Raw genomic sequence first — 17532 nt, forward strand, 5'->3', positions numbered from 1 at the left:
TCAGGCAATCTGTTTCTAGTACACTAGGTTTCTAGTTCTCACAACAGCATTCCATGGCAAAATGGCAAGGTCTACACACAATGCCTGGGGAGCTCCAAATACAGTCCCAAAAGGAGTATTTGTGCTAATCACTCCATAGAGGGATGCCCAACTCTGATCTCTAATGCTTTCTCAATCTCAGTAAGTTCTATCTAATGGTATGAATGAAATTTAATCTCCGTGAAAATTTCATCACTGTGACAGAATAGGAAATGGTTTTTATTGTAGGATTTTAGGTCAGCAACAGAACAGACAAGGAAGTAATTTTTAAAAATGAAAAGCTTTCCAAAGCAGAAAGACAATTACTACTAATCTGGTACTTCACCCATTATTTAACATGCTAAATAAAGCCTCCTCCAAGGAACACCTGTTTTCACCAAAGTTTACATTTATACTTCTGTAGAATTTTACATACTGAAGAGTAATCACCACAAGAAAATCCCTCATTGAGAATCCCCATCCCCACACTCATTACAGTAAGAAGATATTTTAACTTGCTAATTTTAAGGTGTATCTAATTCAAGTTTACTTTTTATTAGTGTGATTTTTAACAATGGCACTAGTGTCTTCTGGGTTTTAGCTGTACCAAGTAAGTGTCTGAAATTAAATACTTATGCTGCCTACCAAACAGAGCATTAGAAAGAAGTCAATTCTATCCCAGTGCTTTTTGGAATTGTACAGTTAACTGTAGATGTTACAGGAAATGTATAGGCTCAAGGAGATTAAGAAAAAAAAGTCTTGACATAAGAGGAAAATCATGAATCACATGCTACCACTGCCACCATGCATACAGTTTCAGTGCTAGGAAAGAAAAAACATAGTTAAGAGCAACAGAAAGGAGAGATGAAGTCAGAGCTAAGAGTGGCTTTGAGTTTAAAAAAAAAAGATCAAAGATTTTTTATCTAAACTTCCTTCCGCCTATCTCAAGAGTCAGGATAAACTTCAAGTCAGTCATGCTTCAAACATTTACATTTAAATTAAGCCATACTAAGTAAACAAGGTTGTTTAATGAATAATAAAAACCTTCAAGATGGACTGACTTGAATGGCTTGAAAACTCCGAAGATTCATCTTTAATATCATCTTGTCGTCTTTGGACAAGGCGGGAAGCTCGCTGTTTGTACAGCTGGTGCATTGCAGATTCAAGTTCATTAATCAGAGGCACCTGTAAAAATACAACACACTACGTAATGTCATGGTCTTTAGGTGCTCAGTTTCTGGGGTACCATACTATTCCGAAGCACAATGCTCCCACTGTACTTCTAGTCGCACAAACAGTTTCCTTTCACCCACTGGTATCATTTGGGCCAGAGAATTGTTTAACGTGAAGAAAAAGCATGCATTTAACAACGCTGACAGCTTTCAACCACAGCAATAGCATTCTGAAAACAACTTCTGTTAGCTGAATGAGTCTACTCAGTAAGACAACCACTTTAGAGAGTGTGATATACTATTTCATGTAATCTTGTTTACTTTACCAAGTGAGCTACGTATTGTGTTACAAGTGCTTACAATTCTCAGACCCGATTATTTCCTCTCTATCTTTAAATAAGAATGTAGTAGTATTTTACACTTTAATGAGAAAATAGTCTGAAGTGAAAAAAACAAAGTGTGAAGCTAACCTCCTGAAGCCAGCAGATACCAGTTTTGTTAGTAGCATATGCTGAAATATTATTATTGACATTAAATGAAACATGTTATGCCAATAGGTAATTCAAGTCAGCAAAATATTACTCTAGCCTATCATTAAAGTTGCACAATCCATGTGACTTATGCATCAAGTAAAATGTTTGAACAATACAGACTTAAGTCAGATCCAACCTGCTGCTACATTTTTTTTCCAAGTGGGCTAAATTTCAGCAGCAACTATAACAACAATAGCTGATGTTATAACACCTAAGACTTTCTTGACGTTAAAGAGCAGGTTCACTACCACTCACTTTTGCAAAAATTCGGTTACTGAGAGAAGTTAAAAGTAATTAGAAATATTAAAATGATAACCAGAGCTTTTCACAATCTCTTCATCTGAACAGGCAAGCCCTTTAATATGAACACTGAAGCTACACCCTCCTTACCTCCATGACACATGCTTAATCCACAGTCTTCCAGACTTTTAGCTCAAATATTTCTTTGTTGCCTACTATCCAGGATTAAGGTTTTTTTCAAAACAGAGATAAAATCAGACTTTCTTTCCTGATGTAATTTAGAAAGTGACTCAGCAGCTACTAAAGAACCTCCTCTGGTAAGCATAAGATAAGATTATAGCTACAGGGCCATTGTAACTGTCTGAGAATGACACACACATCAGAGGTGAAATTACATGGAAGGAAATATTAGTTCTTTGTGGTATAAACTGGGCTACGGGCATTAAAATGAACGCAACTCTGTACCAACTCAAAATATGTACAACTTTCTTTTGGAGAAAACAGTACAGAAAAATATGAGGAGGGAATATCCCAGTGCTGGAAATGTATATTCAGAATGTAAGACTCTTTTCAAAACAAGAATAGAAATGTTTAAAAATAAATATGTTTACCACAGAAAATATAGCTTCTTCAGCATGTAAAGGCAACTCTAAAATTTGAAAGTTACAGAATCACAGAATTGTTTTGGTTGAAAAAGACCTAAGATCGAGCCCAACCATCAACCTGACACTACCACAGCCATTAAATCATATCCCAAAGTGCCATGTCTACACACTTTTTAACACTTCCAGGGACGGTGACACCATCCCCTCCTCAGGCAGCCTATTCCAATACCTAACCAAAAGCTTTCAAAGCATCCCCAAAGGTTCTTTCTATAACTGCCTCAGGATTAAAACCAACCAACTAGTTATGTATTCAGGTATAAGAATCCATTCAAACTATCTCCCACTTAAAACACAGAAGTCTTACAAGATGTTATTCTTCTGTAATCAGTACTATGGCTGATGAGTGACTGACAACTTCACTAACCACTATAAAGCTGCAGCCCTCACTCACTGTCAGTTTTTTATTCAATACTTTAAATTCTGGTTTGGGTTGTGGCTTGGTTAGGCTTTTTTCACTTTCACTGTAAACAGTGCAAAAGTGAAAAGCTTACTGAACATACAGTTCACAAGGATGATTTTAACCTACAGCACCCAACTCTGACCAATACAAGAGTGATTTGATAATTTGCTTTTGCAGATAAAACAGCGGTTCGCCTAACTGTGCTGTTAAAGTCGTGCCCAGAACAATTTAATCTTTCTGTACCTCTGACATATTCCTATGTTCAACATGTGAAGACACTGTTACTTCTTTACAGCCATCTCAGAAAGTGTAATTTTGACAGTAATTGCCTGTGAAGGAAGGCTTACAAGCATCTTACACTCCACTGATTTTATCATTGATGGGAACAACTGAAAAAATAAGCAGAGGATTTGACATTTCCATTGCTTGTTTCTAAAATACACATAATAGCTGCCTCTGCTCCGCCCCTTACCAATGAGGATAGTGTTTCTAACATTCACAATCTCTTCAAAACAATATGAACAAAATTGTTTTGCTTGCTAGGGGATCATGAAGGGTTGATCATGGTGAATAAAATGGCATAGGGAAGAAAGTCTAATTTATGATGATGTTTTTTGTTCTCCAAAACTAAGTCAACAGACACACGGGAACATAGGAATGAAACCATTATGTTTCTACAGCAAAGCACTTTCTGACCAGTACCAATGTGAATCTGATTAATAATCATGGCTAGTTCTAGTAAAATAAAGCATCAGAGAACTGTATTTGAAAAGATAGGGAGGGACCTAGCTTTTTACATATTTATGATACGTGTTCATGTATGTATATGTAAATATACACATACATACAAACACAGGCAATACTGTTATTACACACATGTAGACACATTTTGTATGCTTATGTATAACAACTACATACATTTTATGTTATAAACACACACATTCTGAATATGAAGCAGTCGGGGCCACAGGTTTTACAAAAAAGCTAAAGGTAATTTATCTCTACACCCAACAGGTAAGATGAATTTACTGTCCTGCTATACTTTGTTATTTCATTTAAATGTTATTTTATTACTTTATTTTTCCCCTCCTCTACCTCCCTTTTAGAAAAACTTGTGGTGTCCTACCGACACTGGTTTTTAATTTAGCAGTGTTTTCATCACACTGAAAGCACCCAATTCCAAAACAGATCATCTGGCCAAAAAAGGGAACAATATATGGGGTATCATAAAGAATGAAAGGTTTCTGTTAAACTGACCATGTCACCTCCTAATTTTGCAGCTCAGTTGTACACACGGATACTGCACCAGCCTCCAACCGAAAACAGCAAATGAATGTCCCTAAGAAGCATGAGATGGTAAAAAATTCACATCTTAAAAATTCAGTGGACTGGCATGACCGGTGGGGTACAGGGAGGGTCAGAAGGGGGAGGTCCACGTACAGAACCCTTAAAAGACAAACTACATGGAAAGCAAAGATATATTCTGAGAAAGCAACTTTGACAAACCTGTTTTTTAAAATTAGCAGCTAATTTGCTGTATAATGGCTGGATTTATCTATTAGCATAGCCTGATAGGTCAATAACCTTCCTACAAACTGAACTGAAATGTTACACTCCTACTTGTCAATAAACTTTTCTGGTTTATACAAAATCTGGGAAACTAAAAAGCTTAGATTATACTCAGAATGGTGCATTCCAGAACAATTTGTTTAAAAAACATATTTGAACAAGACAGCACGAAATATAGAAGAGAACCTCCAGACACTGCATATAGTTATCACAAAAGAAATTTAACATAAGGTCTTCAGAAAGAAGACGCTTAATAAACACAGAGGTATTTAAGTTCTCTTCTGAAATACAGAAGAGATATTCTGAAATATGTCTTTTATCACAGAGACAAAATTGTAAGAAGTTCTCTTTAGCAGGAATTTAGGCATCTGGGTAACAAGCACTAACACTGCTTCCAATGAAGATACCTTTACTACCCTGAAACAGCTAATGCCAACAGACTCAGGAATCCTGCTTCTTCAACGAGCAGAATTTATTGTAACTAGTCACTTAGCTGGGTGAATTAGCTGGTCCACACCTGCATTTATTCACAACATAGCTATTCTTCAATAGGACTGAAGATAGGACTCTTCCAATACCACTAACACTGAACAATTCATGTCTAACCGATTACCAAACAGAACACTTTTGTATTTCTCATCCATGCCTAGTGAGCTAGGTAAGCAGCAGCTTCAACCACACAAATAATTCTGATAGCTAACGTCTTAAGATAATACATTACTGTATTCAAGTCAGAAGACAGTAAAGAAGTAGCCTGTGTACCACTAATTGAATTTCACATCTCCTCTGTGCATGTGTATATATGCATATACAAATACACGTATTTAGGAGCTCCTATTATATTTACAGCAAAGTAATTAAAGCATAATGAATAAGAAAAGAAAGAAAGAGAGACTAGGTTTTCAAGTTATATGTATACAAAGGTATGGCAACTACAAGAAAGGAGCATCATTTTAAAGTTTGGGTGTCCTCAGACAGCTACACTAGTTATGTAACTTTTCTCCTTCATACACTGAAGTAATAACAAGTATGTGAAAATGTCTGAGAGGAGAAAGGTTATAGCAATATACAAAACACGAGTCTACTTAAAGTGTTCATGAAGTCCAGAAACTAGCAAACTTGTAATCCAGCCTCTATTTTTGCTGACCCTAGATATCAAACACAAGTGAAAAAGCAGTGTCTATGTAAAGGTGAAATACCAGAGTATCTACTAAAATCCTAAAGACATACAACCCAAAAGAGACTTTAGGCAGTCAGTGTGGTCTCTTGCACTGTGAAAGAGAGATTGTTGATAACCAGCTTAGCATGATGAAAAGTTAACTCTTCAACCTTTGAATAACCAAACCTTTAGAAGAACATGTTCTCAATGATTTTTTTGAAAACACAAGGAGATGTGGTGGTTGGCATGTACTACGAGTTCCTTTTTTTTTTTTAAGAGAAAAAAAAGATGAATGTTTTTGCATCCTTACCTTTTCACTGAAACACTCAAGCAAGTCTTGGACATACCCTCGCATTTCTTGCAAAAACTTATACTGTTCACCAATACCCCCAGAAGACCCTTCTAATCTTTCAATTGCCTTGGTAGAGTCCTCTCGGCTTTGCTGATGTTTCTCATATTGCTGCCGATTAGCTTTGTGCAATTCTTTCATAGAGTCCAACCTGAAGGGCAATGGATAAATAGCAAATTTACATCCAAAAGTCTGTATATTTCAGACTGTTGAGATATTAAACAGACAGTGCAAGTACTAAGCCTATATACAGGATATACTAAAAAGACACATTCCCTGACTTTCATTCCTCCTTTTCTCCCCTCTCTACATAAGCAGCAAAGCTAATGGCTCGAATTAATTGGCTAGACTACACTGAGTGCTTTGCATTGCCTACTCAAGTTTTTACAGGAGCTGATAGCCCTTATAATAGCACAATGCTGGCCCCTAGACTAAATCTGGGAGACAAGGGAGCAGGGAAGAACTTTATCTTATGAAAACCAGCCTTATTCCTCTACTAACGTGATTTGCTGTCAAAGGCTGTAACACTACAAGGGGCATACAAACCAATTTTGAAGATGTATTAAGTGCAACTTGTTCACTACAAATGATTTCTCACTGCAAGTGGGTTGATCATTCAGTAGAACCTTCTGCGTAATTGACAAGCAGATTACAGCAATTGAACTACACAAAACCCCCAAACCCTGCACAGGATTTTATCTAGTGAAGAGGAAAAATCTGATTCACAGTTTAGAAGACTGTAACTTGACAAGCTAAACACCTCACTGGCCTTTCAATTCTTGACTACAAGACTGTGCAGTGTCCAGAAGATGAAACTCAGACCTGTCTTCAACAAGATCAATGGCCTCATTTTTAAAGCTTCACTTCCATAGAAGCAATCCAAGGAGACTTTCGAACAAAGTGTCAATGTCATCTTCACTTTGAGCTTTTTTTTTGTTTGCCTTTTTATTATTTTTTAAATGGATGTGCCAGTCAGTACTTTTCCAGCGATGAAACTCTGTTTGCTCACCGAGACTAAAAGACGCCTGAGGAACAGAAAACTAGGGGACAGTTCTTTAAGTCTAAAAAGATGGTCTGTCCTACCTGTCTTTAAGCTGTTTCTTTACCAAATCAATAGTAACAGGAGTCATCTCATTACTGGGAGTTTTGAAAGGAACTGTGTTATCTGTTTTTTGAGACTTGGTTTCTGATGATCCATACGCCGCGTAAGTGTATGGAATGCCATATGAAGACCCATAAGACAGTGTCTGGTAAGTGTTCTGGTAGTACAGATTATTCACTTCAGCAGGCTGACTTGGTTGAACCTAATGGAAGAGGAAATGTAATCGTACCACATTAGACTTTAAAGAAAGGAAAGCTTACTTTCACATCTCAAATGCCTGCATTTTTCCACTTTATAACAAGTCCATTTATAAAATCCAATTATCAAGTGCATTTAAGTGTAGAACTTCCAAGGCATAGGTTAGAAGAAACAAATACCCTCAGAAGCACCTTCTGACGTGGACAAACTCATAGTATCATCGGAACTTTAAACATTGATACATATAACAAGTCATTAAATGACAATTTTAACCAGCATCTAACTCCTACAAAACCCAAACACTTTGCCTTAGCAAAATTTAGTACCACTTGAAAGATGACACAGATTCTTACAGTGCATCTGGTTGTGAATTTGCTAATATTTTACTTAAAAAAAAAATCAGAACTACCCTCTTCAGCTGAGTGGCAACTTCACAATGAAGGTACAGATACAGCCTGCTATGAATTCCGTATCTATGGTGCACCCCAAGATATAGAAACAACAACGAAACGTGCACTGCTTACACAGACTCTACCAGGCCAACGATATACAAGAACAGAGGTCTCTTCACAGCAGCATTATTCTACCTCTACATTAGGCTGCAAATAAATGCTGGTAAACAGCACCACAACCAATTGGTATCTACCCAGAACAAATGCACATGAAAGTGATACAAATACATATGAACGGATACTTAAAATCATACATCTCTGGAGACATTCAAGAACCATCTGGATGCATTCCAGCGTGATCTGCTCTAGGTGATCCTGCTCTGGCAAGGGGGCTGGACCAAAAGATCTTTCGATGTCTCTTCTAGCCCCTGACATTCTATGATTTCTGTTTAAGTAATATTAGAAGCTACACACCAAACTTCTCAGGTGAAAAGGCCTTCTGTAAACTACTCAAGTTTGTAAAAGATTTAGCCAATGTATGCAGAAACAAACAAAAAAGAGTTCACAACTAAATACATGCCTGAGGTATGTTGATTCCTTTCCGTATCTGTTCTTGCTCCCATCTGCTGAGTTCTTCATCTTGTTCCCCTGCCACCAGTGCTTCATCATCGCTTCCCTCAATACCTTAAGATGAAGAAAAGAGGTCAACAAAAAGGAAAAGATAATATACTCATAGTAAGGGCCACAAGTTCAAAAACCTGAGAGACCACACTTTGGTGGGAGCACTTGCATTCATTTTCCTTTTCTGTTCACAAGGAATTAAAGGATGGTAGCCTGTGAATTATTATCACAGAAATTCCATATAAAAACACCCTGTAGTAGTTTAAGAGCTAATGCTGTATTTTGGTTCTAAATTATAAACAAGAGAGAGAAACCTTTTGGACACTTTAATATAGAGTGAATGAGCAGGGCACTGTTTGTAAAAGGAAAATAATGATAGCCTACTATATCATTCATTGCCTTCTGCCTTTCACCTCCTCCACTGCTCCTCTGTGCATGGCTGAACACTAACTTTGACAGAACTGATAACACGTGAGGCCCTGCTAATTTTCTATCTGGGGAGAGAGAAGGTGGCACTGTCCCCTTCTGAGTTTTCTTTGTCCAGGGCTGGGAGGACTGGATTTCTGTATTATTTCTAAACTGTATATAATTGCAAATACATGCAAACGTATTTTGTATATATGCTTGCGAATTTAGCTTGCTGTAAAATACTGCTCTATCTTACTTCCAAACCTTCTGAGCAAGTCTGGTGATTTCAATTTTATTTTGGAGGCTAATTTCTTAACTTACCAAACATCCAATTAGCAAATTTGCAATTAACAGCTGGTAAAGCTGTCTAATGTTAAAAACATACATCATCTTTCTAATTCTCCTTTTCCAAATTTAACCTGCTTGACAGCAAGAAGAATGCCATACAAAAACTCTAATGTTTTTCTTTTCACAACTACTTCTTAAAAAACAAAGTACATAAACAATTCTAACAGAGCCTTAGTGTAGATTACTACCCAGTTCAGCAGCATTGTGTGCTTCTAACCACAGGAACATAGTTAGCACTCAATTTTTTTTGCAGGCAGATTCCATTACACAGCAGCTTTCCTTCAAAATAGAACACAAGTACAGATTCATGCCTGTTTGAAAAAGGTATTGTTTAAAAATGTTGAATGGCAGCACTTGCAGTGAAAACAATGTAAATATTTGTCAGTTGTCCTTGTAAAAAGGTTTTACCTATTTCCTCCGCAATCTTTTGCCTTTGGGATTTTTCCTTCACCGTAAAAACTATCCTCCTCTTCTCATCATCATCTTCATCATCACTGGCATCATTTTCATCTTCTCGAACGAGGCGGCCTTTACCTGGTTCACTGTCAACAGGGGTAAAGTCTCCAAGCTCACGAGCCATTTGACGCTTTTTCCTAGCGGCATGAATAAAAGCAGCATCTGGAATTTCTCCTGGAGATAGATGTTAGCATCGTTAAACAACCACTGCAACAAACCAAGGATTACAACTTCCTGTTACTCATCTCTACCACCCTAACAAATCATCTCTGCAAACAAGAAAAAAATAAAGAAATAAACATCCATACTTGCAGAAACATTTGCAAACAACTTACAAGTTGTACATGCAAACTTTCTGAACAGAAACCCCTGAAACTGGGATCTTTCCCAAGTCTGGCTCTGCTTTCAGCAGCTCACGTGCTGGAAGAGCAAGAGCCTCATGTTCCTATGGGAAACATTCCTAAAGAAGAGGAAGCCCTTAACAGGAGCTGATTATTGCAAAGGGAGAAATAAAATAAGGTTCTTGACTGTGTCACTTCCTGTCCTGATATTTTTCCCAACTCTTCTTATTTTGAGGTAACAAAAAAACATCGGCTGTCTCAACAGATGATGATAGCTCAGAGCTTAAACCAGCAACAACCTGGACAAAGCTCATGTAAGATGACTGTACAATCAAAGGGAAACATGAAAAGCAGACCTAATAAAAAAAAAATAAAATCCCTATCACAAAATCAGTGCAGATCACCCAAGTCACAAAAACAATGGTCTTCCAAACCCAATTTTCTGAAACAGGAATAATTTTTAACACTCCTTTGAAGAGCTATGCACAAAAGGTTACATTTCAGATTTTCTTTATATTTGGAAAGAGAATCTCTATTCAAGTCTGCAGTATCTTCAGGTATATTAATGTACGTATCACAACACTTTGTAATAAGTAATATTACCCTAAAAAGGTAAAAGTTTTGGAAGTCAACTAGGAAATTCTTTTTCCCTTGAAATATGGCCAAGTCTGTGGAACCAGGACATCCATCTGATATTTGGGGAGCAAGCTACAATGAGTTAGCCAACAGTAAGTAAACTATTTACAAAAATACTTTCTCAGACTGATTTCTTTGGCCTCAGGGTTGGACCAGAATCTCATTAGACAAAATGAGATAGAAAAACATCTAAGATGCTTTGCAGATCTGTAACTGAGACATTCAAACCGAAAGCAGTTAAAATTCATGTGAAGTAAGCTATTCCAACTCTAAATATTCTTAGTTTGTCGTCACTCTGAGAGGCAAATTATTCTGCAGTAAAACATTTTCTCTCATACAGTTTGTAATATTTAGCAGCTTTGGAAAACAGCAGTTTCCTGAATTCTCAGATGCTGGGGGCACTACTGGACAGTAGTTCCTAATCTCCCAAATACATTAATCTGTTGTAAATGCTGCATAAAGCATTTGTTAACATATCAGACATATTTCAATAACCAACCTGGGCGGAGAACATTCAGTGATGACAGTGCACTTGAAAAAGCCCCACCAGCTTTTGGTTTTTCCTCTTCCTTCTCACTTTCAACTTCCATTTCTTCTTCACCATGCTCACTGTTTGCAGTTCCATCTTCCTGGCCTATATCCTTAATCTGTCCTGCCTTTTCTAGTGGTGGTTCGACTGGTAAGACAATAAAGCTCAGGTTTTATTCTTTTTATGAGGATCATTTAGAAATACTTTTAAGGTTCACCAATCAAAAGTAAAAATAAAATGCAAACATTATGTGATCATCTTATTCAAGTAAAAGATGCCTTCTTGTGAAGTCACTGACATTCTCTCAAAGTAACATCTAACAAAACAGACATCTCGACAACCACTGAATATTTTATACATTGCCAAGCATTTAAAAAGTGAGGAAACTCAGTAATTAAGATATGTGCAACCTTCAAATAGCTTCTTATGTAAGCAATTTGAAAGTACTGCCTGTACTACACCAAATCTTTCCACAAGAACAAATTAATTTCAAAACATCCCTTTTGTCTTGGGCTGGGTGCAACATTACCTTACACTGGTAAGGTAATCCAAGCTGCACATAACTGAGTTTTCAGACTTTAGCATTTGTTTATAAGAATCCAGACTAATGACTTCGTAGTAGCTGTGAGATCTTTGCACTAGAACCAAGCAAACTTACAGAAATTGCAAAGCAGATAAACAGAAAATAAGCACATGCTAACCATGTGCAAAATCGAATTTTTAAAGGATCTTTGTGATAGAAGCAAGAATTAAGATCCAGATTTGCAGAGATCAGCTGAACATGACCCACAGAAATTGTAATTTATGGTTTTGCTCATGCCCTATACCCACCGCATAGGTAACTTAAAAGATTCAACTAAGAATTTGTGAAGGTTTTAATGCATAAAAAGCCTCATTAAAATCTTTAAAGATTTTTAAAAGATGAATGTAATTAACTTTGAAAAGGTCAGTTTTCTGCACAGGACCATGTTCAACTCTCACATGCTGCAGCTATACCATTGCGATCTTCGAATCATATGTATATCAGCTTGTGCTCATAGCACTGTAGGTTACTACTCCAGACAAAAACCTACTTAGAAAAGAAATAATTAAGCTTTACCAATGAGCCTCTCAAAACCCAGCAGCAGAAGTACAATGACAGTGCAATTCCCAGGCTCTATTCCAAGCTCTGGAAAACTGCATATTGTTAAAAGATCCTTCTGCTCCTGTCACCTTAACCATCAAGTCTACTCTAAGGCTGAGGTCCTGAAACAGACAGCTTTTGAACAATCTACCTAATAACCAACACCACCACTCTGGCCATTCCATGTTTTCCTTTTTCAAGATGTGTTACAAGGACATACCCTGTCTGATAAGTGCTAATCACAGTTCTAAACCAATTTAATTCCTTTCTGATCTAATAGGAAAAAAAATCATCTGAGTTTAGCTCATAAACAGAGCAGAAATACAGAAACTACAGATATCTACTGACAACTACACACACAGCTGCGAAAATTCATCCTTCTACATCTTTTCCACATGAAAAAGGATCAAAGAACTCTCTACCAACTTCTGAACAGCATTTGTAAGGTTCAAATGAACGCACTTAATACATGCTTTACTTGAGTTCTAACTGCTAAATCCTCTAAACAGACTGAAAATTCACCCTGAAAACAAGCAATTTGCATTTAAAATACTTAACATCTTCTATTATAAAAGTTAGTTTTGCAGTTACCATCTGTTGGAGAATTGACCTCTGTCCTAACTTTTGATTTTTCAAGATCTTCTTTGTACTCTTTCTTCAATTGTTTTACAATCTTTTTGCTGTAACTTGATTTCTTCACTTTAAAAACTTCTTCAGTTTCTTTAAAAGAGAAGTTGAAGACATTACATTAGATCTGCCAAGAAGCAAACTTACCTATCAAATATCCTAATTTTGTACCTAGAACATAACGAAAGCCATTAACAACAGGACAACGCAAATTTACATTCTCATTGTTGCAACAAAACCACTCCCCTATCTTTTCGTGTGGACCTGTGTCCACATCATCTTCTTGCAGTCATTTTCTAGTGTGTTCACTCCACTCATGGCACCACCAAGTGTACACACACGGCCTGCTTTTATCTGATTGTAGTATTTAAAACAAGCAAACCAACCTACCTACATAAACAACCAAACCCAACCAACTAAAAGGCTGATCCCTTCACCATGATCATAAATTTGGAAGAAAATTTGCAGCTCCAACATTTTGGGTCAACAGTCTTTTCACAGCCAAACACGTAACACAACTGGGAAACAACTAGTGAGTAAGGGAATGGCTGGTTTTGGTCGTACTACCAGTTCAAATGCCTGCAACCTATCAAAAGGTATACAGTAAGTTAAAAAGCTAAAGAAAACTATGCAGGAAATCCACAAGTGTTTAGGATTTAAGTCTAGAGTGTAAATCCACGTTCCCAGCATTTCTGTCAAAGACTTCAGGTCACTAGTCTTAGAATGCAAGTTCCAGTGATCACAAGAAAATGTCTTCTAAGAAAATTCAAAACGCACACTAACTCTTGCTGAAAAAAAGGTGTCACAAAAACAAGCTCATTTTATTCACCCTGAGTTTCTGGGATGCAATGAATTCTGGAGTTTGAGGAGGTGGTTTTGATATTTAAAAATAATTTTAATATGCAACAACTATCATCCATAAACTGATTACCTAAGTGTGAATGGACCAGTTTGTGACTGCAATACCACTACTGTGATCCTGCAGAATGATTATATGAAGTACTGCACAAGCACAGCTACTCAATTTTTCTCAAAACGGAGGTCCAGACTGCTCAACCACTGTTTGTAGAGGTTAATCTAATAAACCTTGTGGATAGCTAGATGAACTTACTCTCCAACAAAATACCAGTGCCTTCACATAGTTTGCAAAGAGAACAGGCGGTCCAACACGGCCTGTTAACACCAGCCATACCGGATGAAAACAAACTTCACACAAAGCCGCAGGAAAGATGCCACTGAACCATTACTGATAGTTCTAGGGCAAGAGGGAGGGTCTGGGATGAGGCAAGGGAAGCTACACAGGTGCTGGGCTTAACCCCTGCTATCAAACGAACCCAGGTCAGACTAAATCCTGTGCTCTGACCGGCAATTCACCCAGCCGGAGTGAGCACGACAGGGGTGCAACAGTCAGGCACCTGCAAAACAAAAACAGAGCCAATCCACCTCGCTAAACTAGAATCAAACCTGGGAGACATCCTCCCGCTGCTCCTCGGTGCTGTAAGCACGCTGGTCCGGGCTCCCGGACGGGAGAGGGGTCGAAGACGGCTGCCGATGCGGCGCTCCCCGCCCCTGTATCTTTGACGCCCCACACTACACCCCCAAGAGCGCTCTACTCCCTCTTCCGCGACCTCTCATCACCCTCATGTCACACGGGGCAACCCGACTGCCTTAAAAAAAATAAATAAAACAAAGGTATTGGTGCTCTTGGGGACGGAGAGGTGTGCAGACGACAGGAGAAGGCCCAATGCAGGGTGCTCATGAGACTCCGGGTCCCTTCCACCCTGCAAAGACCGCGCTGCCCCAGCGCCCGCGCACAGGCAGCTCCTCGCCTCACCCTCTTCTTCGTCTTGGAAGCTCAGCAGACTGGCCCGCGGCACCTCTTTGTTCTCCCGTGACCGCTTCTTCTCCTTGGGGCGCCCGGCTCCCGGGAGTCCGTTGCCTTGCTGCGGCGGCGGCGGGGGCGGCAGGAGAGCGGGCGCCGGCAGAGCCCCCAGGCTTGCCCTGTCGCCTCCTACCAAACCCAGTCCCAAACCGAGAGCCGCACCGTAGCTTGCGGCGCAGGCGAAGGCAGCCGGGCTGCCGGGCAGGGCGAGAGGCACGCAGCCGGCGGGCAGCGGCAGGAGCCCGGGGCCCCCCGGCAGCGCCATGGAGGCCTCGCCGGGCCCTTCCCCCACCGCCTCGGCCGCCGGAGCCGGCTCCTGAGGTGGCTCCTCATCGCGCTCCTCGTCCTCCTCCTCCGAGTCATTCCGCTTCCGCACGTTCACCCTCCGCGCCTTGCGGAACATCCCGCCGGGCACCGACCCGCCGCTCCGACAACCGCCCGCTCCCGCCACCCCACGCCGCGTCCTAGGCCCGACTCTCCGAGCATGATAGTCGCCGCGCCGGCGGCCACAGCGCCCCCTCCCGCCTGCCTCCCGCTGCCTCCCGCCCGCCAACGGCGCTCGGCCTCCCGATCATAGAGACCAGCCAGGAAGGAAGATAGAGTGTTCTCAGCGGGGAGCGTAGAGAGACGAGGCTAGAGCAGCCGCCTCCCGGCCCAGCCACTCCCCTCCCCGCTTTCCTTCCCAGGGGCTGCCGCTGCCGCCATCTTGTGTCGAGAAAGCAGCGGGAGGATGTGCTGCGGCAGGGCCGAGCAGCCGCTGTGCGGGCGGGCGATGCGGCGTGTGCTGCGACTGGTGTCCTTCTGGGACTGGTGTCCTTCTGGGACCGGAGCGACGCCGAGCCTCGGCCTCCCAGTCCCCGCGCCCATGCGCTTGTTTTTCACAGTCACCCTGGGGATGTAGGCCGCGGTCATCGGGAGAGGAGAGTGAATACCCACGCAGCGCTCAGCCTCCGTCATCTCTTCGGCGGGTAGGGTACTCGCTTCAGCAGGATCTCGCTACCCGCATGCAGCCGGCTTCTGCCAGAAAATTCCGGCCTTCCTTGAAGAAATACTGCTGGCTTGGAGGGGGGAAATAGTTGTGGTAGTCCTCTTCGCTAGTGCTGGATAGCAGTGCTTGTATGCGCAGGGCCCCTGGGGCTCAGCCTCACTTAGGCTGAGATCCTCAAGCCAGTCGAGCCGGCCTTGGTAGCCACTCAGTTGACAAGAACTGCAAATGCGAGTTGGGTGGCAGACTGAAAGATAACTGGCCTTTAAAGACAGACTTGCCAAGTACAGGTATCTTGTCAGCCGTTGGTCGTATCGGGAAGGCCAGACTCGCTTGCAGCAGTTTTTGCCAGCTGCCTCGGGGAAGTCTGCCCATGAGGAGATGCAGGGGGCCTGGCTGGTCTGCAGTCTTACCCTATGCCTGCACAACGAGATACCACGTAAAAGCATGACTTACTTCAGTGCTGTTCTCAATCTGTGCTGACTCCCCAAAGTCATGCCAGTGTTACTAGTAGGTAAGAAAACTAAATTTACAGCTCCCATCTAATTTTTTTTCCTGATGAAAAAATAGTTCCATTTCCATTGATTGGCACATCCAATAATCATGCATCAGTGTTAAATGCTGGAAAAATGTATACAGGTTGGACCTGACACACTGAGATTAAAACATGTTGACTAAAAACTAAATGTCATGAATATATATGAAGCACCGTAAGATGTTCAGTGTGGTAAAGTGTCTCTTACATGGGAATTCAGCTCACAAACCCACAGTTATTTCTGCAGGATGATGCTTAATGTATCACTGTGTGTAGCTTACATGCAACCAACCAGCAAAACTAATAAAACAACTTATGCGAGATATGCTTTGTATGCATTGTTCTGAAGAAACTCTCCAAGCTCTGAATGCAGTCCTTCATATGGCAAAGCCATATAAAATTGAATTTGGGGGAAGCAGGTTATTTGCTGTTAAGAACAGGGGAGCTGAAAAGATCACTGCAACACTGATGCTGTGGATTTCTGCTGCACGTAATTTTATTTTCCTCCTACCAGGAGAGTCTGCAGCACACAGGAATAAGAGGGCTTTAATGTCAATCTTTTTCAGAACACTACAGTGGCAAAAGTGACTGAAACGGTAATTTGCAGTGTTAGAAAGCCTGTGGATTTATTCATCTCATGGTTTCTTCCCAGCAAGGCCAGAACACGTGCATTCCCAGTTACTGCTGCATGTGTGAGTTTTGTACAGTAACAGCAGCCAACCCCTCCTGTTATGGCGCTGTGGAAGTACTGTGTAATTCAGCACTTTTTTTACTAGAGGGCAGCAGAGCCCCAGTGAATTCCTTGAAGATCATTTGGATTTGGTTCTCCCAGGTAACCGAAATCAATATATACTCTTCCACAGACGGTTCAAGCATGGACTTCCTGGGCATTCAATATGGATTATTTCCCTGTGTCTGTCATACATTCAAGGCATGTAATGCACTCAGAACACACACACACCCCCCTTTCCACTGCTAATCCTTAGCCCAGTCCCAGCTCCTAACCGTTTTGTAACTTGTAACACAATTGTGTGAGGTTTCACGTGATCACAGGAGGTTAGAGGTTGGAAGGGACCTAAAGAGGTCATCCGAGACCAACCCCGCTGCCAGAGCAGGACCATACAGTCTAGTGCTGGTCACAGAAGAACACATCCAGATGGGCCTTGAAAGTCTCCAGAGAAGACTCCACAACCTCTCTGGGCAGCCTGTTTCAGTGCTCTTTGACCCTTACAGTTAAGAAGTTC

At 40.7% G+C, this 17532-nt stretch overlaps 1 protein-coding gene across 1 annotated transcript in view; it reads right to left on the minus strand.

Annotated features, from left to right (window-relative positions):
• PAXBP1 (PAX3 and PAX7 binding protein 1) overlaps positions 1-15268 on the minus strand; it is a 28982-nt gene extending 13714 nt beyond the window's left edge. The window contains exons 1-8 of the mRNA XM_064152431.1: positions 14721-15268; positions 12851-12979; positions 11107-11283; positions 9583-9804; positions 8378-8481; positions 7189-7409; positions 6067-6256; positions 1080-1203 (exon numbers count right to left, since the gene is read on the minus strand). Coding sequence (XP_064008501.1) covers positions 1080-1203; positions 6067-6256; positions 7189-7409; positions 8378-8481; positions 9583-9804; positions 11107-11283; positions 12851-12979; positions 14721-15171 — 1618 coding nt within the window. The 5' untranslated portion in view covers positions 15172-15268. The remainder of the gene's footprint in view (positions 1-1079; positions 1204-6066; positions 6257-7188; positions 7410-8377; positions 8482-9582; positions 9805-11106; positions 11284-12850; positions 12980-14720) is intronic.
• Positions 15269-17532: the final 2264 nt, after the last annotated feature.

Source organism: Pogoniulus pusillus, chromosome 12, assembly GCF_015220805.1.
Source record: "Pogoniulus pusillus isolate bPogPus1 chromosome 12, bPogPus1.pri, whole genome shotgun sequence".
NCBI classification, from domain to species: Eukaryota; Metazoa; Chordata; class Aves; order Piciformes; family Lybiidae; genus Pogoniulus; species Pogoniulus pusillus.